Source organism: Narcine bancroftii, chromosome 12 (assembly GCF_036971445.1).
Source record: "Narcine bancroftii isolate sNarBan1 chromosome 12, sNarBan1.hap1, whole genome shotgun sequence".
Classification (NCBI taxonomy): domain Eukaryota; kingdom Metazoa; phylum Chordata; class Chondrichthyes; order Torpediniformes; family Narcinidae; genus Narcine; species Narcine bancroftii.
In genome coordinates this window covers 20,671,323-20,693,688 of record NC_091480.1, presented here as the reverse complement: position 1 = coordinate 20,693,688, position 22,366 = coordinate 20,671,323, and the positions used below count along the sequence as shown (strand labels likewise).

Here is a 22,366-nt window from a genome sequence, read left to right as displayed (position 1 = left end):
ATAGATAAAAATGAAATTGCTTAAGGTGTACTGTTATGTTTTTGCAAGATTTGGTTTTGGGACAACTTATTCACTTCATTTCCATCAAGCAACCACAGGAATAATAGTAGTGGTAGAGTATACCATCCTATTTACGGAAAGGAAATAAAAAATATTGCTCAGCCTCAACAGATGTGTAGGAATAACAAAATGTAGCCACTGCCTTTTTTAATACTCTAAACCAAAATTAATTATCTGGTTTCATTACTAAAATTTTCAAACTGCCATTGGCTCTTCCTTACCCAGTCCATAATGATTTATAACATTGGACATCTCCGTTTCCTGAAACCTAGAGTGCACCGTAATGACATGTCACATGACCAAAGTTCCTGAAAAGTATGCAGATTTTATCCCAGCATTTGGCAATTTAACTTTTTGGGGCGGGGGTGGGAAGATATTTAAACATTAAAATTATCAACATGGTATCAGTCATGGAGGTCAGATTGCCATTAAAAAAAAAACTCGTTTTTTTTTAATGCCTACCTTGTCCTTTGACATGGATGCTCACTCAGCATGGTTAAATTTTAATTGTGCTTTGAAATGGGCTTAAAAGACATTTGGTTGTTAATTTAGAGATACAGTATGATAACAGGTCCTTCTGGGCCATGAGCCAATGTCACCCAATTACACCCATGGGACTAATCAACCTACGCACCTGTTCATGTTTGGAACTTCAGAGGAAACCGGCATGGTCACAGGGAGAATGTTCAAACTCCTTACGAACAGCGGCGGATTTTAACCCAGGTCATTGGCATTGTCGTCAGGTTGCACTAACTGCTATGCCAACCATAACCATTGTATTGAACGGCATCAAAATTCTGAATGTCTAAATGATCAAATGGTAAACTGCCTGGGACAGATCACGGATGCGAATGCTGCACTGCAAAGTTCTGTCCAAATCCTATGTAATGTGCCAAAATTGGGAGCTGGTTGAAAAACAACTTTGTGGTGTAAACGGCACATACTTCTGTGGTACTATTGGTAAGATAATCTATAATTTTTCCAGTCAAATACATGTCGGTTGCAGCGTTCAGTGCTTGTCATTGATTTTTATTTGCAATTGTACTAGTTTAGGGAGGATTTAGAAGCTGAGGTGACATCATGTGGCACAGTCAGGAGTGAGAGTGGCTGGAAATCTTCATCTTGGCCCCAGATTCCATGCTGTCTCTGGAGTTGATAAAATCCTGTTCTTAATATTAGTATTTTAAATGCAGGAGAAATTCAAATTGAATTTTTAAAAAAGCAGTATTTCTCAAAGCTGAGTACCATTTGGAAGAAACACTGAAGGTAATAAAACCATAATATGCACTTGATCTATGGGATTTGTGTCTCCATCACTGAAAATCTGAATGGTGCCAATTCTGACCTGTGCTGGATAGGTTTTGAAGAGGAGGAGTAACTTGTAGCTGGTGATGAAAGAACATTGAAACAAGCATGGACAATCTTGAGCCCTCCAACCTATCTGCAGATAGCCCTCTGTGATAGAATTGATACAGTTATCTATTGCCCTTGTAATATGAAGTCTCATTTTCTCACTGTGCCTTTTTTTTTTGTTGCAATGGTTCAGGATAGTTTTAGAAATTGAAAACTGAGGATTTCTAAGTCCCTGGGCTGCAGCAAAATTGCATGACTGGCATATCCTTCATGTTACATTTTCCAACAGACTGGTTCAGTAGCAGATTGTACCAAAAAATTAGCTCCAAACCTAGTAATACTACGGCACAGTATTATGCCAAACAATGGGAGCAGCATAATGTAAGCAAGCAAGTGACACCATTGCCAACAAATTGAGTTAAAACACAATAAGTCTGCCTCCTATAATTAAGAATGGTTGAGGATATTTGAATGACCATCAGGCAGAAGTGGTCTCATGAACATTTTTCATTTTCATTGATGGTCCAAGTTATGTGCAAAACCAATGCATTAGCATCATTTTCAATGAAGAGCTTTTTTTTAAACTTTATTTAAGATTTTATAACATGAATAACATATAGGATTACATTTAAAAAAAATTAAGAATAAAATAATAAAATTACAATACAGTATCAGTAATCTAAATAAACTATACCCTCCCCAAAAATTATTACACATTAGTAACCCAACTCAAATTAGTCCAACCCCCCCTTTCCCCCCCAAAATAAAGAGTGAAGAGTTAATAATATGTGAGAAAAAAACCCACTTACAAAAAAAAATAAAAACATAACCGATTAAAATACTAACAAAAAGAAAAGTAATTAATACTAAGATATCAGACTTAAAAAACATATTTAAATCAAACTTAAATGCATATATTTAACAAAAGGAGTTAAGATGAAACCTATATTTAACTCAAACTTAATATAAAAAAATTAGTAAAGTTAGTAACATTATCTATCAAAAATTCTTAAACAATAATCAATTCTTAAAAAAAATTGTAGCATGAAAAAAGATGAAAAAAAACTTTCTCTATAGAGATAAACCTTCACCAAATATCAACCAACTTCACATCTATCATCATATTAGTCACATAAACCACTATCTTAAAACAAAATTCAAACTTCATTAAGCATTGTACAATTCAATTTTAGTACTCTTCCACCATTTTTCCCTTTTACTCTTGAATAGTTATCCAATAAAAGCTCCAATACCACATTTAAATATCCCCAATCATTACGTTAAAATTCAGATATCCAAATAATAAAAACACATCTACAACGAAATCTATATCTTCAACAAATGGAGCATAAACCACAAACAAAATTCAAGCCTCATTAAGAATTGTACAATTCAATTTATAACTTTCACCATTCAATGAAGAGTTTGTATTTGATGCAGGCATAACATCTGCAAATCCTGCCATCACAGTTGTTGGTTTTCAAATAAATTCATTTTAATATCAGGAAAAAACTTTGGATTTCAACCTTGGGCATTGCAGCAGACATAGTTCTGGATTAGTCGTGTCCCCTGGTAAATTTATACATATCATTTATGGTTACAAAATTGAATGAAATAGAAAATTAACCAATTATTTTTTCCTGTCCAGAAAACTCCTTTAAAACAACATTTTAAAAAAAACTGCTGGCTATCAAATATCCCACAACATTCGTCAGTATCAAACACTATTTCTGCAGTCACTTTCTTGCAATTTCATGGTAATAAAATTTCAAATTCGGGGATCTATTCCTAATTTGGAGATCCTGAAACTTATTACATTAATCATTTTATCAGTGTTTTCGTTCTCAAACTAAAATGCTAAATTTTTTAAAAAATATTTTAATACGATAGTTTCCATTTCAAGAAAATTATAATTTTCTCTGTATTTTCTGTATTTAATGTAAAACTATTATGATCAACTTTTAAGGGAAATGAAATTGAGGTAACAATTATGATGGTCGTTGAAGCACTCTGTGAACTGAATTGTCCAGAAGCGATACAGGGAATGGCTGTCTGGTCTTCTGCAATCCTGGCAAAGAATCTCCTGTGGATAAACACTGTGGCACAGCAGGCTGAAGGAAGGTACAAGTTGTGCAACTTGAAAACTACTTTATCTGGCTTAGTTTGAATAGACATTCTTCCTAACACCAGACCTCAGTATAATTATCCTGTCGAGCTGAGGATCACTCTTTGGATCAGTAATTTAAATTTACACAAATCTAATTTTTCCTATTGCTATAGAATGAAAGGTACTTCAGTGAGTCAAATTTGAAAGCCTTCGGTATTTTGGAAAAATGACCAAATCTTGAGATAAGGAAGCTGAGATGCAGTTTTGGAATTAATGGGCTGAATGAGTCATGAGCAAAGCCTTTCAGCCAAGTAGAGGTCATTATTAAAGTAGATTAATCAAAGTACACAAAGTTGCACTATAGTGTATTCAGTAAGTATTGGGAGGAATTGGGAGGGAGGTTTGCAGTGTAAAAACTAATTGCCATTTCACTTTTGCCACACTGCTGATGCAAAATAGAATTGTTGAACTTCTTTAATATCAAAATCTTTGTGTCTTTGGCCAAAGTTGAATAATTTCTACAATTTTTATACACTTAAACAGCAGTGTTACTTGTTAGAATCATAGAGGTGTCTTGTGTTCCTTGCATAATGAATGTAAAGGCTGTATGCGACGAGAAAGAAGGCGACTCATCTGCTGTTTCATTGCCACATGTAGATAAGCTATCTTTTCATTTGAAAGAGCTAACATGAATGTCATGTGGATTTCGGATGTACCTTTTGCTTTTCCAGTAATATTGCTCTGCTTGGGATAATTCAGTACTTTATGCAGAATTCTCTTTGAAATTCCATTTAAAACTGAAAATTCTTTCTTAGTTCTGCATTCTGTTTATTGCTCCAGATTTGAAAAGGCAGCAATTGAACACCAGGAACAGCTGTGTGCAATGACTGGGATAGATTGCTCCCCAAAAGGCCTTGGCAAATCCTTTCTCAAAGTATCTAACAGCAGTAGTGGTAGTAATTTTGCTAGCCCAAAGCATGCAGGGAATGGTGAGTATGAATGATTTGTCTGTGCATAATAATTACCTTTTACTGCAAAGTGAAATAGCTGGTGCTGATGTTCATACAGTGTTCTCGTGCTGAGCTGAAGTGACATAACTTAGTAGTGGTTACCACAACGCTGTTAGAGTGCCAGAGACCAGGGTTTGAATCCAGTGCTGTCTTTAAGGAGTTTGTACATTCTCCCCACACATTCTGTGTGGGTTTACTCCGGATACTCTGGTTTCCACCCACTGTTCAAAATGTAGGTCAATGGGATATAACTTGGTGGAATGGGCTCATGACTGAAAGGGCCTGTTACTAAGTTGTATGTCAAATTTAAAATTTGGGCTGGTTGACCATTTGCTATTTAAAAAAAAATCTGAATGTGGCCAATGCAAGAGATGATTTGTAATTCATGGGCAAGAGAAATGTCCTTCTGGAAATTAAAAAAAAAGAAGGGCTATTAAGATGTTTAGTGGTTACTTGTGTTTGTGAAAAGGTGCTATATAAGTTCATAATTTTTTAATAAGTCTGGGTGTCCTGAGGTTAGAGCGCTACTTCTGGCCTTTCGCTGTTTTTATTTAATTTCTTTGACATTCTATGTTGAGGATTGTTTGTTTCCAGCATTCTGAAATGATTGAATTGTTAGTTTTCCCGTTTACCAAGATGCAGAAAGAAGCCTAATCTCATACAGCTGGAACTGCAATAATCACACGTGGAGGGAGTTGTGTTGCAATCAGTCGAGCAGTGCATGATGTGGAGAAAATTAGAAAAGTATAGTGCTGGATATCAAGAAAATACAGTCAAAACTGCATGCAGAAATCTTTCGCCAATGAACCCTCTATTTGAGTGGTTTCGACAGGAAAGTATTCTCAAATCAAGAGGTTCCTGTTTTTCTTAATCAGCGTGATGGAAGGGGAGAGAAGAGAGAATGACCTAGGCAGGATGGACACTTAATGTTAGCGGCTTTCCTGAGGCAGAGGGAGGTGTAGTTGGAATTGATAGAGGAAAGGTTTGTTTGCATATTAACATTTTCTTGTAGCCTTGAGCATAGCAGCTCCAATACTAAACTGTGATGCATCTGGCCAAGATACTTTCTATGGTGTATCTATAATTGGTAAGATACCTCATGCACATGCTGAATGTCCTTGGGCTTCTCAAAAGGTAGTCTGTGCTTTTTTTGGTTGTAACCTCAACACAGTTGAACCAGGACAGATGGTTGGTGATACTCTCCCCCAAAGAACTTGAAGCTGTCCACCATTTTCAGTTTTGCATCATTAATTACATACAAAGATGATTTGTTGAAAATGAAACTCCTTCATTTTTCTGACTTTAGCGGAGAGGTTGTTATTCCTGACAGTATGCCACTTTAATTAACCTTTTTATCATGTCATTTGAGATCTGGCCTAAGATGCTGGTGTAATCTGCAGGTTTGTAGTCGAGTTGGTGCGGTGTTTGTTCACAGGCATAAATGTGTAGGGAGTGTAGTAAGGGGCTGAATATGCAACCTTGCAGGGCACTGGTGTTAAGGAGGAAGTGTTGTCAGAAATCTTCCCTGCTGGTGTTTTACAGGTCAGGAAATCAAGGATCCTGTCGTAGAGTGGGGTACTGATACTTATTTCTGAGTTTGAAGATGTTTGTTTGGAACTATGGTGTTGAAGGCAGAACTGTGGTCAGTAAGTGTCAGATCTGAGTGTATGTGTTATCCATGTTTCAAGGTAAAATGCAAGACCAGGGAGATGGCATCAGCCATGGACCTGTTGCAAAGGTAGGCAAATTGTTGTGGAGCAAGACTATTTGGGAGTCTCTGGAGTTAATATGGGCTTTTAAAAACAGTTCACCAATATTAAAGATAGAAAGTTTCAATTTCTAAAGATATGTGGCCTATTCATGGAATATTACCATGATTGGAAGATTTAATAATTTTTGAGGTAATGGAGATTCTTTGTCTGATGTCGAGGGGGTCACCATTGGATCCACAATTTCCTTTTTTATAGATACAAAAGGTAATCTTGATTAGAGGGAGGGGTAGATTAGACATTTTTAGGTTTTTTTTTCTTTTATATTTGTTTTTATTTAGTCTAACTTGGCAAACATGGGTTTAAATCGTTAGTTTCTATGTTGATCTAGGAATCACCAATGTGGTTCCATCAATTTTTTTCCTTGTTTTTTTTGTGCTTACATGTATACAAGATAATTTATGTCCTTTCCTTCATTTTGTGTTAAACTCAATAAACATATTTAAAAAAGAAAGAAATGAAACAGTTTACCAGGATATCAGAGACACTGGACGATAATCATTTGAGCATGTTATTTTGGTTTTCTTTGGTTCTGAGATAGTGGACTCAGGTAGGAAATTCTGCTTTTACCAGGGAGAGATTAAAGATGACTGACTTTTTCCAACGCAGGATCCACCTATTCTGCCAAGGGAGGGAAAGCAGGCTCACTCTACTACTGGGCTTGACTTCCCATGTTAGAGAGATTCAAAGAAATTTATGCTATCTTTGGTGCTTCCCCACCAGTTTAAGCATTCTTAGACCTGCATTGAAGGGAAGAAACTTAGACTGGGTGAGCATGTTGTAGAACACCTTACTTGGCTCTACATAGTGACCCTGAGCTTCAAGTCACCTTTTGCTTTAATACTCCATCCCATTCCCACTCTGCTGTCTGACTTTGACGTTCCAATGATGTCTAATATAACCTTAAGGAGCACCATCTTATCTTTCATTTAAACACGTGGAAGTCCTTGAGATTCAATATTAAATTTGATGGTTTTAGAAAACCATTCTATCCTGTGTAACAGAATTGAAAAGACTCTATCGCTAATTTAAGATTAATTTGAATTTGTGCCTTCCTTTATTTGCTTCTGCTGTTACTTTGATGATCAATCTTCCTGCCATTCTGCTTTGGTACACGAGGTAAAACACAGGATTCTGTTGACACTGTGGTTAAGTGGGAAAAAAACACATGGTGGAGAAACTCAGCAGGTCAAACAGTGCCTTTATGTAGCAAATGGTGCTTTTATTTTGAACAGAAAATTCTGGCATATATCTAAGATACTGCAAAAATGAGCTTGTTACTGTTTAGGCAAGGGGTCTTTGACCTGTATCGTTAACTGATTCTCTTTCCACAGATACTCCCCAGCTGCTGAGTGATTCTGACGTTTTGTTTCCTGATTTCCAACATCTTCAGTTTTTTAAATTTTAATTCATTATTGCTACCCACTTGTATTTGTGGAAGTATTGTTAAATTTACTTTTAGAGTAAAAGGTGTATGATAGTCAACTCATTATCTTCATGAGACGGTGGTCACAAATCAGACTCAGATTTCAGATTCATTGTCAGACCTCTACTTCCTCAGGAGTTTGCGGAGGAGCTAATGGAGTTGTTCAAGTGAACCAGTACGGACTTGAAGGGCTGACATGGCCTGTTTCCGTGCTGTAAAAGGTTATATGGTTATATTTCAGTTGAGATACCCTACCTGGATATTTAGCCCCTTTGCGTATCCCATATTGCTGACAACTCCTAGCTCAATAGATAAGGAGCCAGCATCAGAATTTGAATATTTCTTATTTTTAAAAAAAAACAGTGCTACACAAAGTGTTATTTTTTTGCCCTGTCTCAAAAGTGAAGACTTTCTTTGTTCTTTGTAACTTATTGCTTTAAATCATAGATTCTGCATAGATATTTTAATCCTACGCCATAATATTAAAAGATCTATACAGAGTTTATGAATTAGTTTATGGGGTTTTAAGGCTAAATGCAGTGCCAAAGTGTAATCTGACCCGACCTAAAGCATGGTTTCATCATTCAAGTACCTTGCTGTTTGGCGTAGGAGATCCTGTCTCTCCCATCTGTCTCGATCTCTGACCCTCAAAATTGTAATTGTTGCCTCTCCTATGGTGAAGGCTCCATCTTTGAGCTGAGACCGTAGTTGATGAGTTCATGATAATATAAGGGAAAAATAGTGAGGGGTTTCCCTTTGCCTTTTTCAGTTGCAGTGTCCATAATGGATCTTCATTGGATCTTCATTGCACAATGCAGTCAATGACCCTGGTCAACGATCTTCAGATTCATCTGTCCAGTGTTTTTAGTTTTACAACCATAAATTCCAATTCATAGAATCTGCTTGTAAAAAACCATCTTCAATCCATGGTTTCACATGACCCTGATTGGGAGGCTAAACAGGTATTACACCTTGCCAAGGGGTTATCTGTAGGCTATCAGATGGAAGGAGTGCCTTACACCTCCTTTTGATGAGCAATGGCATAGCATCAACACCAGAAAAGCATGGCTTGCCTCAGCTTAAATGAACCAAAACTGATCATTCATTGTTAGGATTCAGCCAGAAACACTTTTTTGTTATCATGAGAATTGAATCAATTAAATTCTATTTTTTTTTTTGCATGAATTTGGAAAGCTTAGTTCTTAACTTTACTGATAGTTTTGGGTTGAGAGACAGATGCAAGTGAAGGATTGGACTTGAAACATTGCTGCTTCTTTGCATCATCATTAATAGAGTTTTCTTTTTTAAACAGCTGAAAGCAAGAAGACGGTTCTTACAAAGCAAAGTGATACTTCCCCTGAAGTGGTGAATTATTTGGCAAACAAAGTTTGTGAGTGTTACATTTCATTAGCTGACTGGCCAGCTGTGGAAGAATGGCAAAATGGTATGTCAGCTTTGAAGAAGACCACTAATGGATCATCTATTCACCTGAAGGCTGATTTGAACTATGTCAGGTTAGAATATTTGTATTGTAATGCCCAAATTGTACAAGCATCTTGTCAGAATCAAACATATATTTGTTTAGGCTGGCAAGTTTTCTTGGAAGAATATTACAATTATAACTTGGTGTCTGGTAGATATGCTATTTTAAATTCCTTTCTAATTTTGGTTACCTTGAGCCATTGTCATGTGGAGGAAAATATGCTAGCATTCCAGAATATTCATTTCTATCGTTGGGAGCCTTTTATATATTCACTTACCTATTACTGTTGTTTGCTGGCCAACTGGTGCTGGGCTTGAGAAAGTGGTGCTTGCCACCAATTTGAAACGCGATGGCAGGTTCTTGATGATTTTAAGTTTCAGGATTTTAATTCAGTTTTTAATTCTAGGAATGAGCAGCATCTGTCCAAGTTTGGGGTGTGTCCCAGAGAGATTAGTGTTCTTGAACACTCAGGTGAAGAGGTCATTGGTTTGTTGGATGCTGCTGGAGAAATGTGGCAAGCTCTCTCCTGCATTGTGCAGTTACTGACATGCTATGGTGGTGGGGGTCAACTAATGAAGTTGACAGTTGCACCCCACTGCTATTGTACATCAGAATGCTGTAAACAACTGTCCAAGATCATGCTTTGGTGCAGTTTTGCACTATTAATCATGAATAGGACCCCGACATACCACAGGATACCCAGCTTCTGTCCCATTGGGCCTGTGAAATATGTGTGGCTGTTTCAGTTAGTGGTGTTAGCTCGACTTTCTCTGTATGCTCGCCTAAGATTTGATGCATTTGGAGAAAATATTAAATATCAGGGAAGGTGAATCTTCTGTTGAAAAATGTAATTTGTATATGTAATGTCATTATATGCAGCAAGATGTGTCAATAAATAGCCTACCCCAAATGCTGTGTGGGGTTTTCCTGCATCATTTAAAGAAATGTGAATTGGGATGAGCTGCTTCTGGCATTTGGAAGAGCCTTTGAGGGCACAGCTGAAGATGAGATCGACCAGCATTGTATGGCTTGAGGTAGCCAATCGATATTTCCAAAGTGAACTGGTAGTTGATAATGCTTTTTAGTTACCAGTAATCCTATCCTGCTCTTATAGACTTGTAATGTTTTGAGTCTGTTTTCCAAATTTATTCATTTGTGGTTGTCACTGATATGGGCCTCTTATTAAATGCTCAGCCCTAATTTACCTTTAATGTGGTAATTGATCTTTGTATTACTATAATCAGAATGGTGAAGAAACCTTCTTAGTGCTGAAGAAGGTGAGGAGTTCCAGGAGACAGAACTCCAGGGTTTAGAAATGCTGATGCAAAGGCATTGGCTGAAGACCAAACATTCAGTCCCTGAAATTCCAAGCCCTAGTGCAACAACTTGCCAGAGTTGTTTCTTTGTGCCAAATACATTGTCATCCACTGGAAATATTTCTGCCACCATCCAACCATTCAGCCTCTCTGGCACAATACTAAAAAAAAATAAAAAATCCCAAGTGAATGCACTGCTGGATTTCTTTGTTGCTTTGCTGGCAGTTTCTCAGTTCATTACCATTCATGTTTCCTTTTGCTGTTTGGTCGGGCAAACCTGGTACAGTATATGGCAAAATCCAATTTGAGCACTGGTTAGTAGAAGTAGCCTGATGCTATTACAGAGTCCGTTTCATCTTTTTGTTGTAGAGTGGGATTAGCTGATTGGGTTGTTTTAGATTTAAGTTGAATTTTGCTTTTTAACAATAGGGCGACTGTGCTTTTACTATAATGGAACATCTCTGGTGTATTTGATGGTAGAGCATGGACCTTAAGTGCAGTAACTTTGCTGTTGGAATATGTGGGTTTTTAAAATGACTGTGGGCTAGAATTTCTGAGCTTGAGGTGGTGCTCATTGAATCATACACCAAGGTAAAAAAGCTCTTAAAATTTGAGGGTTTAAAATGGTAGCTTATTTTTTTTCTGTCCTATAGAGAGAGTGAGAGAGAAGCTGACAGGTATTTTTTGTCACAGAAATACCTGAATAAGTATTTTATTATCTGAATACAAAGACTGAATGTAAACACCATATGTATTCAGCTGCAAAGACGTGATTAAAATCCCTCCTCATTTGGCTACCTCTTTCCTTCTCTGCAAGGTGCTTCTTGGAACCAGTCACTTAAGCAGCTGCTCAGAAATCTTTTTGTGGTTTGGTGTTAAATTTTGAAGTGTTGTGATGTTTTGCTAGATTGTTAAAGTGTAACATTGTTATAAGATGTCAAGGCAGTTTCTTAAGAAAGCAGTCTTTATCCTCAAGGACCCCTGCCGCCTAGGCTATGCCCTCTTCACTGTGCTACCATCAGGGAAAAAGGTACAGAAGCCTAAAGATGAACACTCAGCGGAACAAGGACAGCTTCTTCCCCACTGCCATCAGATTCCTGAATAATTATTGAGTTAGAGACACTGCCTTACTTTGACTTTTTATGCACTTTTTGTAAGGTGGTCTACATAAATGTTTGCCCTGTGATGCTGCCATAAAACGAATTTTGTGACTTGTTCATGACAATAAATTCTGATTCTAATACTAAAAGTTGCATGCTTGTGCCTTGAAGTCCAGTAAGACTGAATGTCAGTACACAGTCCTAAGAAGCTGAGATGAATCTAATTTAATGCCTTGGTCATTTTTGTTTCAGAGCTCTTAGTAGTTTTGAGTGTGGCGATTTTTCTGCATGTCAGGAACAGTTGGAATTATTACCTGGAGAGGATATTAATTTTATAAATGGAGCTGCTAAAGAAAAGTTGGGTATGTCAGAATAATTACTTTCAGCTATGATTTTGGGCGCTTTCCCCAAATTTGGATATAAAGCATCATTCATGACATACAAATTTCTTAATCCTGTTCTTCAATTAATTTAGATTATGGTTTACTCATCTTTAATTTAACCATCTTTCACCATTAATTTAGATTATGGTTTACTCATCTTTAATTTAACCATCTTTCACCATTAATTTAGATTATGGTTTACTCATCTTTAATTTTACCATCTTTAACCATTAATTTAGATTATGGTTTACTCATCTTTAACCATCTATAACCATTAATTTAGATTATGGTTTACTCCTCTTTAACCATCTATAACCATTAATTTAGATTATGGTTTACTCCTTTAACCATCTATAACCATTAATTTAGATTATGGTTTACTCATCTTTAATTTTACCATCTTTAACCATTAATTTAGTTTATGGTTTACTCATCTTTAACCATCTATAACCATTAATTTAGATTATGGTTTACTCATCTTTAATTTTACCATCTTTAACCATTAATTTAGTTTATGGTTTACTCATCTTTTCCATTTTCTTCAAAGTTATCTATCAAACTATTGATTTCACATCTGGAAATGTGCAACATCTATCAGGCTTCTTTGGATTTTAATTGCTGTACTCACCATTCAGCTTGTTTAATGTAAGTTATAACAATCCTGTCTTCAACAGGTCCCCTTGATTAACTTTTTTGATCACTAACATACGCGCCATACCCAGCTGGGGTTCAATGCCCAAATCTGAACACTATACTCCTGACTGGGTTTGGCCAGTTTTTAAAAAAAAAAACGAAGCATCTTTTAATATATTCTTTTAATCTAATAATTTGGGACGTGGCTGCCATTTCTACCTTGTGACTACCTTTTTACGAAACAAAGTCTGCACTTGAATAGATAGGAATCAAGAAGTTTAATAATTTCCCCAAGTTTTAAAATCACTTAATTTTCTATCCAGCTGATGGGTATTTCACTTTTTGTGTACAAATTAGAGAACAATTGTATATTTTTTAAATTACTGGATAACCATCCTGAATTTAAATGCAGCAAAATTTCACTAATTCTTTTCCATGTTGCTTGCCATTCTTAATTTTTTTTTCTTTGTGAAACCCACAGCCTTTACATTTAACTTTATTTGCTATAGTTTCCTTCAACTATCAAATTTTTCATGATTATCTACTGTTAGCAAGAAAGAGTATCATTGAATGTTAATTTTCTGGATTCTACTTCCTGTGTACTGAGGATATCTGAAAGCTGCTTCTAACATTTTTATTTTATTTTCTATATCTCCAAATGAATGATTGATACATGGGTGCATGCATCTTATCTCTAGTCTGATCTGTTATTCCTTGAGCTAAAAAAAATGTAATAAATTTTAAACATTTTTTTTTATAGACATGAAGAAGCTGCTTCCAAATGTAATGAGTCCTGACCCAAGGGAACTTCAGAAAGCTATTGAGGTTCAACTCCTGAGAAGTGCAGTGTGTTTTTCTTCAACTATTGAACAAACAGAACAGGAAAAAAAGTTGAATAGCACAGAGTAAGCACATTGGATGACTCTTTGCAACTATTCTCAAATTCTTGTCACGGGGATCTTGCACTGTTCTACTTCATGATGTTCCATAGAGCTAGTTGATTTAAAAATGCCACAAATGCAATTTTTTTTAAGGAATGTACTCTCAGTAGGCTTGCAAATCCTTTTTCAATCTTTTCATTGGTTTTAACATAAGGTAATAATAATAATAAAGTAAATTAATATCGAGTTACAAATATCAAATAACCATGAACAAAGTCCATATGAAGCCATGTTATTAAATGGGGAAAAAAATGAAAGAGGAAAAAAAAATTCCTAAACTAATAATCAAACCCCACCCTAGGAGGGTAGCTGGCCAAGTTAAGGAGACCACTACTAATAAATGATAAATATGGGGTTAAGAAAAAAGACCAAAAATAATTAATCTACAAATTTTGAAATTGAGAAAAGACCCCAAAGAGAAATAAAGTTGAGATCCATTGCAGTACAGTAGCAGAACACTTAATTTTATTTCTACAGACAGATATGCCATCACATCCAACAGCCATTGAGTGTGAGTGGGAAGGACAGCATCTTTCCATCTCAGTAAAATGACCCTTCATGCGATGAGGGAAGCAAAAGCCACTAGGTGGGATTATGAAAAAATCGATATTAAATCCATTCGCCGACTCACTCCAAAAATAGCAATGAAAGGGCTAGGAGTCAAGTTAATATTAAGAACTCACGATCAGGTTCAAAATACCCTTTGCCAGAAATTGGAGAGAGGAGGACATAGCCAAAACATGATACAAAGTACTTTCCTCAGTTCTTCATTTATCACATTTCGAGGAGGTGTTAGGATAAAATTTAGCTAACTGAACCTTGGAAAAGAGTGCCTGATGGACTACTTTAAATTGAATTAATGAATGTCTAGCACAAAGAGAAGACGAGTGAACATATTTCAAAATAGATCTCCATGTAGTTTTAGCAAATGGTTGTTGAAAGTCTTGTTCCCATTTTTTAAATACCACCAGGGAACTATCCCTAGATTTTAAAAGTAATTCATAATGGGCAGAAAGCAATCCTTTATGATTAGGTTTAAAATTATATACTTCCCAAATAAGGTTAAGATTAAAATTCTGTGTAAGCTTCAACATTAAAGAATTTAAGAAGCTCCTAATCTGTAAATAGCAAAAAAAAAGTGATGTTTAGGTATTTTAAATTTAATAGCTAATTGTTCAAAAGAAGCAAAATTTTGGTCCATAGATCTAGAAAATATTGGATACCCAAGTTTAGCCATTGAGTATAACTGATATCTTAGACACGAGGTTTAAAAAAGAGTTGCCCAGAATAGGGCTAATCAATTAAAAACCTATGATAACCAAAATGCTTTCTAAATTGAAACCAAATTCAGTTAACTTGGAAGCCAAAAAAGGCAAGGCTGCTCCAAGTATTGAAAGGAGAGAATACCTTGAAGGAGAAAATTTCTTTACATTACTGAGTCCTATCTCAATGGTCTCCTCTTTTGATGACTTTAATTGAACTAAATCAAAATGTTACCTAAATTTTCTAATCTCTACTGTTTTGTTCCTAAACCGTTTTTTGATTCATTAGATTCTCTCATCTCTTTGTTTGATTGGAAAAACAAGCGCCCCGCTGCAAAAAAAATCCTCAAAGTACTTTATATTAAAAAAAAGAAGTTTGGCATTACCAAATTTTAGAATTTATTACTGATCAGGGAATATTAGGTATATTATTTGGATTCATCATAATGAATGACAAGATGCTTCAAGTTGGATTGACCTAGAGATGAAGTCTACTAAAAGGCTTGCAAATTCTAACTTTGATTCTGCGAACTTGGAGTAATTGGAGCCGTTTTATATTCTGAAAATCAAGCTCAAAATTACGTCATTTAACTGAACTCTTTATGGCATTCTGGGTGTGATTGGCTTAATGATTGTCTTGGTGCATCAAATTCTTAATATCTTTGTTGCTTCTGGTTCATCTACCTTTTAACAGAACATAAGATAGTATCAGAGCCCCCAAATTTGTGGCCTAAAGGATTTCACAATCTATAATAATGAAAATTTGATTTTGGAAAGCAGAAAATTAATTTGGAAAATGAGTCTTATCTACAGATATTTTTTTCCCCTCTGCTCCAGATGCTTTCCGGTCACTGCCAGCATTGCTATTCTTTCCCATTTGTAGTCCCACTAGTTGATTCACTTTTTTGTTGAGTGTTTCTTCCAGATATCGAGGATGAATAATGTGTAAAAATTATTTTCCTTAAAGTAAAACCAATAATTAATTTGAATTCCAAATTCATACTTGTAAATTAGGTACACAGTCAAGTATTTGAAACAGATGGCTCGGATCGCTGTGGGACCGTTGAGACTATCCACACTGTCGATGGCAGGATCTCTGCCGATGATGAGTACTCTACAGCTGTATTGTTCAACCGCACTTGAGAATACTGTGACAAACAAGCTATCCACTGAGGTAAATTTACCAGAGTTCCAGGAGGTAGAACTTGTAAAGGTTTATCAGATGTGATAGGTTCAACAAGAGAACTGTTGCGCATTTTGTTTAGGACTTCCAAAATATCAATTTGCATTAGTCATTTAACTCACTTGGACTCCTTGGGCAGATATTTCAATCCTTGTCTAAAAAGCAGACTGTACTGCAACAAAAATTGAAATGGAGGGGAAAAAAAACTGGAAACATTGATTGAAGGGAGTATCTCTCACTGAATACGAAAGGTTCTTGACTCTGCAGGTCTCTTGACTATAATTTCACCACTGCAAAAAGACCACAGTAGGGTTCCGGTTGTGATGTGAATGTAAGCATAATAAAGAATGACTGAAGTTGATATTTGACTGGCATTGCATCATTTGCATTAATGAACAAAATTGTGTTGTAGGACTGCCTTTTGCCACTCTACAGTGAAGCTCTGCAATCTTGTAAACAACATGATGTTCGACCATGGCTTCAGGCTTTAAGATACACCATGTACCAAGCACGAGTAGGTGAAAAGTTGAAAGGTGAGATGTTCACCACATGAGTAATTTAAAATGAACAAAAATGCTTATTTTTCTGAATGTTCTTATTACTTCCCCTTATCTCTTTTCCACTGGATAGTTATCAATTTTGCTCACACAAGCTGAATCAGATGCACTGCTACCTGGTAATTAAATTATTTGTGAAGTCTCAGGGAAGATCGTTTATTTGGAAATCCTTCTGAATGATTTGTAAATTTAACAAAAGAAAATTTTCAAAAATAAAATCAAATGTTTTAAAAAGTCTTTATGAAATATTATTAAATGTTAAAATTATTCATTTCCAAATGTAAATATGCATTAAAAATACTCTTTGTCCAGGTTCCAGTACATTAGTTAATGGGCATCTCATGGAACTTGGACTCACAGCAGTTAAATTTGCTCGTAAGCAAGGGAATGTTCTTTTGGCCACAAGACTTCTTGAGCAGTGCAGTAAAACTTCATTGAGTGATGTGATTACAGCACGAGATTTAGTCCAGATGTTCAAACAGATGTCATTCCATGGCACTATTAATGAAAAGTGGGGACCAGAACTTGATATCGAGAAATCAAAGTTGTTATACACTGCAGGTTAGTGAAGCAAATATTTTCATATAAAATATTCCCAGGTGATATGTTCTTATCTTTTCCTTTATTATCTGTGACTATTATTGGGTTGTTGTCTTGTCAAAGAACAGGCAGTTAACATTTAGCTTATTCTCCTGAAGAATAGTCCAAAATAACTCGTGTCATTTTTCCTCTCCATGGGGTTGTAACAAGTTTTGAATTTTTTTTTAAATTAAAAATGTTCCATACATGTAATAATATCCAAGTACAAAATATAGTAATCAAATATTAATATCCAATCTATTACATGATATAAATTCCAACAGCCTGCCTCCTCTCTTTCCCCTCCCCCACTAAACTAAACCCAAAGGAAAAGAAAGGGAAAGGAGAAGTGAAAAAGTAAGAAAACTTAGGAAAAGTAAGAAACTAGAATAGAAACCTGGTTGCCCTAAGTTCCCCCTTACCTCACGGAATTAATAATTTATAACTTTTAAAAGATAACGTACACTTGAACAAGATATTTTAGCTGACTTTTGCAAATCCTGCAACTGACTGACTGATTGTGAGGAAGTTATTTTCACAGCAAGATTAATAAAGACCCACTGTCACCTGTCCCTCAGCTCAGAGGTGAAATTCCTATTTTTCAAAAATTTATACCAGTTAACAGGCCCTTGTGCCCACACCACTCAAATAACCCATTTGTCAAATTAACCTACTTGTACCATGTGTTTTTTGGAGGGTGGGAGGAAACTGGAACGTCTGGAGAAAACCCACGTAAATCACGGGGAAAACGTGTAAACTTGTAGTTGGTGTCTGATTTTTGAGACCAGGGTGCTGGCATTGCACTAACCGCTATGGTAACAATAGAACTTTCTTGAGACAAGTTCTTGAGTTTCTGTATTCTGGGGTTGTGTGATGGCACACCAGGAATAATGGACAGGTTAAATCTTATCTTAATCCTATGTGTTTAAAACAAAATGATGTTTTAAATTTCTGCCTCTTCTGTGCTTCAGTTAAGAAAATTATTTTGAAAGCATTTAATTAATAAATTGCTATGATCAATGTCAATAGGTCATTCCACACATGCCATGGAAATGCTGAGTTCTTGTGCCATAGCATATTGCAACTCTGCCAAAGCAGAATCTGCAGTTGCCAAGTCGATACTCACGTTGACCAAGTGGATTCAGGCAGAATGGAAAGAAATATCTACTCAGCTTAAACAAGTCTTCAGAGCTCAGCAGCAAAAATCTGCCACTGGCCTGCCAACCCTGGCAAAAAGCCTACATACTTTGGTTGAGCTGACCCCTCCTGATTTATTAGAGGAAGTGGCTTGTTCCAAAATGGTGGTTGAATCAACAGGTTAGTATTTCACACCAATGAGCAAGAGATTTATACCCTCTTAAAACTAATATTAATTTTGCCTATTTTTTTTCTAGTGAGTATTGGGGTTGGAGAAGCAGACTTCGTTTTAGGGCAGCTGTATCACCTTTCAGCAATTCATGCTCCCGAAATAGCCAAGTCCTGGGCAGCATTGGCCAGTTGGGCATACCGATGGGGCAGAAAAGTGGTTGATAATGCCAGGTAAGTGTGTGAGTGATTTGTTTTTAAGTATTTGATCTAATTACATCGAAGTGAATTAGGAACATAGAATAATTGAGCCATTCTATATTTTATACATTTGATTTTTACTTCTTGGATCATTGGGCAAAAATGGAAATGAGTTGAAGATGTTACTGCAATTCTGGATGAGAAGTTCTGAACTTTGGGGTGAAGGATTGGGGAAATGTGAACCAGTTTCTTTAATTACAAAGCAGTCATTCCATAAATATACCCAATTCTTAATGGCTTCCCAAAATATATAGTTGGAAGGCCCAGAATTAACTGGAGGTTATTTGGAGGCAGTTAATGGGAAAGCAGGTTTCAGTTAGACTAACCAGGGTTGGCAAAAGATTCAGAGGCACTTCAGTTGGGTTCATGCTTTTTAGTGGCAAAAGAATTGGTAGCCAAGGTACACAAGAAGGAAGCAGAGGTACACAAATAATATTTTAAACATAATATTGGCCTTGGGCTGAAAGGTGCAAGCATTAAAACATGTTACCTCAATGCATGAAGAAAATAGGGAGAACCAAGGAAAAGGACCTATTTAAATGCATCTTTCTAATAGACAATTTTGCCATGATGGATTAAATAATATTTCTCCACTGCATCATTCCACAAAGCTTTCATTGAGGGTGTGGGGAATACAGGTTGACTAGAAGTTTGTTTTAACCAGAATTGTGTGCAGAGCAAAATCTATGATATTTCATGAATTAATGTTGCCTTGGGTATTTGTATCAAATAATTTTTTAAAGAATGAGTAATATGTTCCACATGGATTCTGAGAGTTGTCATCGTTTGTTGTTGTTCTTTGACATAGTCAAGGTGAAGGGGTCCCACTTCTGGCCAGAGAAAAGACAGAAGTTCAAAATCTACTTCCAGAAAAGACATCAGAAGAAGACAGAGAAACAATTTATGGAATTTTGGGACAAGCTTTGTGCCGACCAACAGGAATTCAGGTGACTATTGGAGAAGTGTTCATTTTTTTGGATTATTTCTCATCAGGGTGTCTCAATTTTTTTTAAAGATCGAATCTAAGCTTTGTATCAAAAGGATATAAATTGAATAATTTTGTATTCTCTAGATACTTGAGCACAAGATCTTTTCATTTTCTTTCTCTGGAAATGAACTGAATCTGCAGTTGTAATTGTGTCTAGCTTTTCTTTAAACCCTGTCCACAGGATGAAGACTTGGCCCTGCAGATAAATGATGATAATGAAGATGATATGGTGGAGGTTATTTGGAGGCAGTTAATAACTAACTGCCCATGGCTTGGTGACCAGGATGATGCTGTGGTCGAAGGACTAATTAAAGTGTGGCGAAAGGTCGTAGACAGGATCTTTAACCTCTATAAGCTTTCTTGCAAAGCCTACTTCACTTTCCTAAAACTAAATGCTGGTCAGGTTAGTAATCAACTTGCTACATTTTAATTTGACAGCTGGGGAAATAACATTAAATATTCATCCAGAAACTGTTTCCTGTTTGATTACCTTCAATCGGCTTGATAGATTTTTTTCAGTTGTAGTGAAATCTCCCTTTGGCTGGAGTTAATTATGTGATCGTGCCTTATTAAATTTGAAGATGGTTTCTGATTTTTGGAAAGTGTAAGAAGAATTTTCCTGCGATGACCATCGGTATCTGCTAGAAAAAACCTCCAGATCCATGGAAAAATTCACTGAATTTTTGAATAAGACTCGTGTTCTTCTTCTCATTCCTTTACATTTTTTTGGGCATATTCTTTGGCAAGTTCTGCTGGTCATTTTATAGCAAAATGGTCAGAAAAATCATCGCTGATAGCTGCATTTATAGTAAGGTTACGGAGTACTCGGAGGCACATGGCATGATAGGCCAAAACCAGCATGGTTTTCCCTCAAGGGAAAATCTTGTCTGACAAACCTAGTGGAGTACTTTGAAGAAGTGACAAACAGGCTACATCATGAATATGCAATAGAGGTTATGTATTTGGAATTTCAGAAGGCCTTTGACAAAGTGCCGCATATGAGGCTACTCAACAAGATGAGAACCAATAGGATTACAGGATCCATACTAGCATGAGTAGAGCATGGGCAGGGAAGCAGAGAGTTGGAATATAAAAATGATATTCTGGTTGGCCTCTGCTTGCTTGTGATGTTCCACAAGGGCCGGTGTTGGGGCTTCTTTTTATGTTGAAAATGATTGGTTTAGATAATGGAATGAATGGCTTTGTAGCCAAGTTTGCAGATGATACAAAGGTAGGTGGAGGAACAGGTAGTGTTGAGGAAACAGGGAGGCTGCAGCACTTGGATTAGGAGAATGGGCAGAGAAGAGGCAAATGAAATACAATGTTGGAAAGTACGGTCATGCACTTTAACAGAAAAAATAAACGGACAGACAATTTTTTAAATGGGAAGAAAATTGAAAATATCCAGATGCAAAGGAGTCTTCGTGCAGGGTAGCCTGAAGGTAAACTTGCATGTTGAGTTGGTGGTGATGAAGGCAAATGCGATGTTTGCATTCATGTGATGCTGAGGCTTTATAAGGCACTGGTAAGACTTCAGGGAATATTGTGAGCAGCTATGGGCTCCTCATTTAAGAAAAGATGTCCTGATGGAGAGGGTTCAGAGGAGGTTCACAAGGATGATTCTGGAAATGAAAGGAGAGTTTGAAGGCTCTTGGTCTGTACTCATTGGAATTTCTAATGTGGGCGGGGGGGGGAATCTCATTGAAAGGTATGGACAGAGTAGATGTAGAAATGTTGTTTCCCATGGTGGGAGAGTGGAGGACAAGGGGCAAAAATCAGGATTGAAGAGCAGACATTTAGAACAAAGATGTGGAAGAATTTCTTTTGTCAGAGAGTGATAAATCAATGGAATTTGTTGCCACAGGTCAGGTTGTGGATGCCAGGTGTACTAAAGGCAGAGATAGGTTCTTAATTAGCCTGGGCATCAAAGGTTATAGGAATAAATCTGGGCAATGGGGTTGAGTGGAAAAATGATCAATTCATGGTTAAATGATGGGGCAGACTTGATGGACTGAATAGTCTATTTCTGTTCCGATGTCTTGCAATTGTCACAAAATTGATGCAATTGCTTATAATTCATGATAACTTTAACGGAGACTTGACTATGTTTTTTTTTTTTTGGAGCAAAATTATTTTTTCTGAAAACACATACAGATTAGGTAATAGAAAGTAGTTTTAAAATTTAAAAAAAAAACACAAAAGAATTCTTTGTTACTTACCTGGTTCCATCTTTTCAAAATTGATATCACTGAGTTGGGCTGCAAAGAAATTTATATTAATGAGAGAAAAGATGGCCAATTACAAGCAAAATGAGAAATTGAATTTTATTTGAAAACTGTTCCAGTCAGTGTTTGTACCTGGAGGCTTAATGCAAAATATATCATAGTTTATTTTCAGTGATTGGGGTAAGATTGTTGCTCATAGAGTGAAGTACTGATACAGCCAGAGCCCAGTAAGGGTACCATTCCTGAGAGCTCTCTATAAGTCTGTTTTCCATTTCTCACCACATTGCACCTATCTGTATGCACTTGCTATAATTTCATTTCATTGGATATTCACCTGACATTATTCCTACCCTACAGTTCCCAAGAATACAGACAGTGCCAGAAAGTGGCAAACCTATCCAGGTCAACCTTGGGCACTTACCTCC

At 36.3% G+C, this 22,366-nt stretch overlaps 1 protein-coding gene across 4 annotated transcripts in view; it reads left to right on the top strand.

Annotated features, from left to right (window-relative positions):
• Nucleotides 1–22,366, top strand: part of smg1 (SMG1 nonsense mediated mRNA decay associated PI3K related kinase) — a 130,024-nt gene that overhangs the window by 44,107 nt on the left and 63,551 nt on the right. For 3 of the 4 annotated variants that reach the window (XM_069906251.1, XM_069906249.1, XM_069906248.1), the window contains 12 exons: nt 3,380–3,534; nt 4,361–4,509; nt 9,038–9,239; nt 11,877–11,986; nt 13,401–13,545; nt 15,858–16,017; nt 16,439–16,559; nt 16,896–17,144; nt 18,192–18,479; nt 18,557–18,701; nt 19,537–19,675; nt 19,898–20,119. In XM_069906251.1, the coding sequence (XP_069762352.1) occupies nt 3,380–3,534; nt 4,361–4,509; nt 9,038–9,239; nt 11,877–11,986; nt 13,401–13,545; nt 15,858–16,017; nt 16,439–16,559; nt 16,896–17,144; nt 18,192–18,479; nt 18,557–18,701; nt 19,537–19,675; nt 19,898–20,119 (2,085 nt within the window). The remainder of the gene's footprint in view (nt 1–3,379; nt 3,535–4,360; nt 4,510–9,037; nt 9,240–11,876; nt 11,987–13,400; nt 13,546–15,857; nt 16,018–16,438; nt 16,560–16,895; nt 17,145–18,191; nt 18,480–18,556; nt 18,702–19,536; nt 19,676–19,897; nt 20,120–22,366) is intronic. The other variant, XM_069906250.1, reaches the window with a different exon arrangement.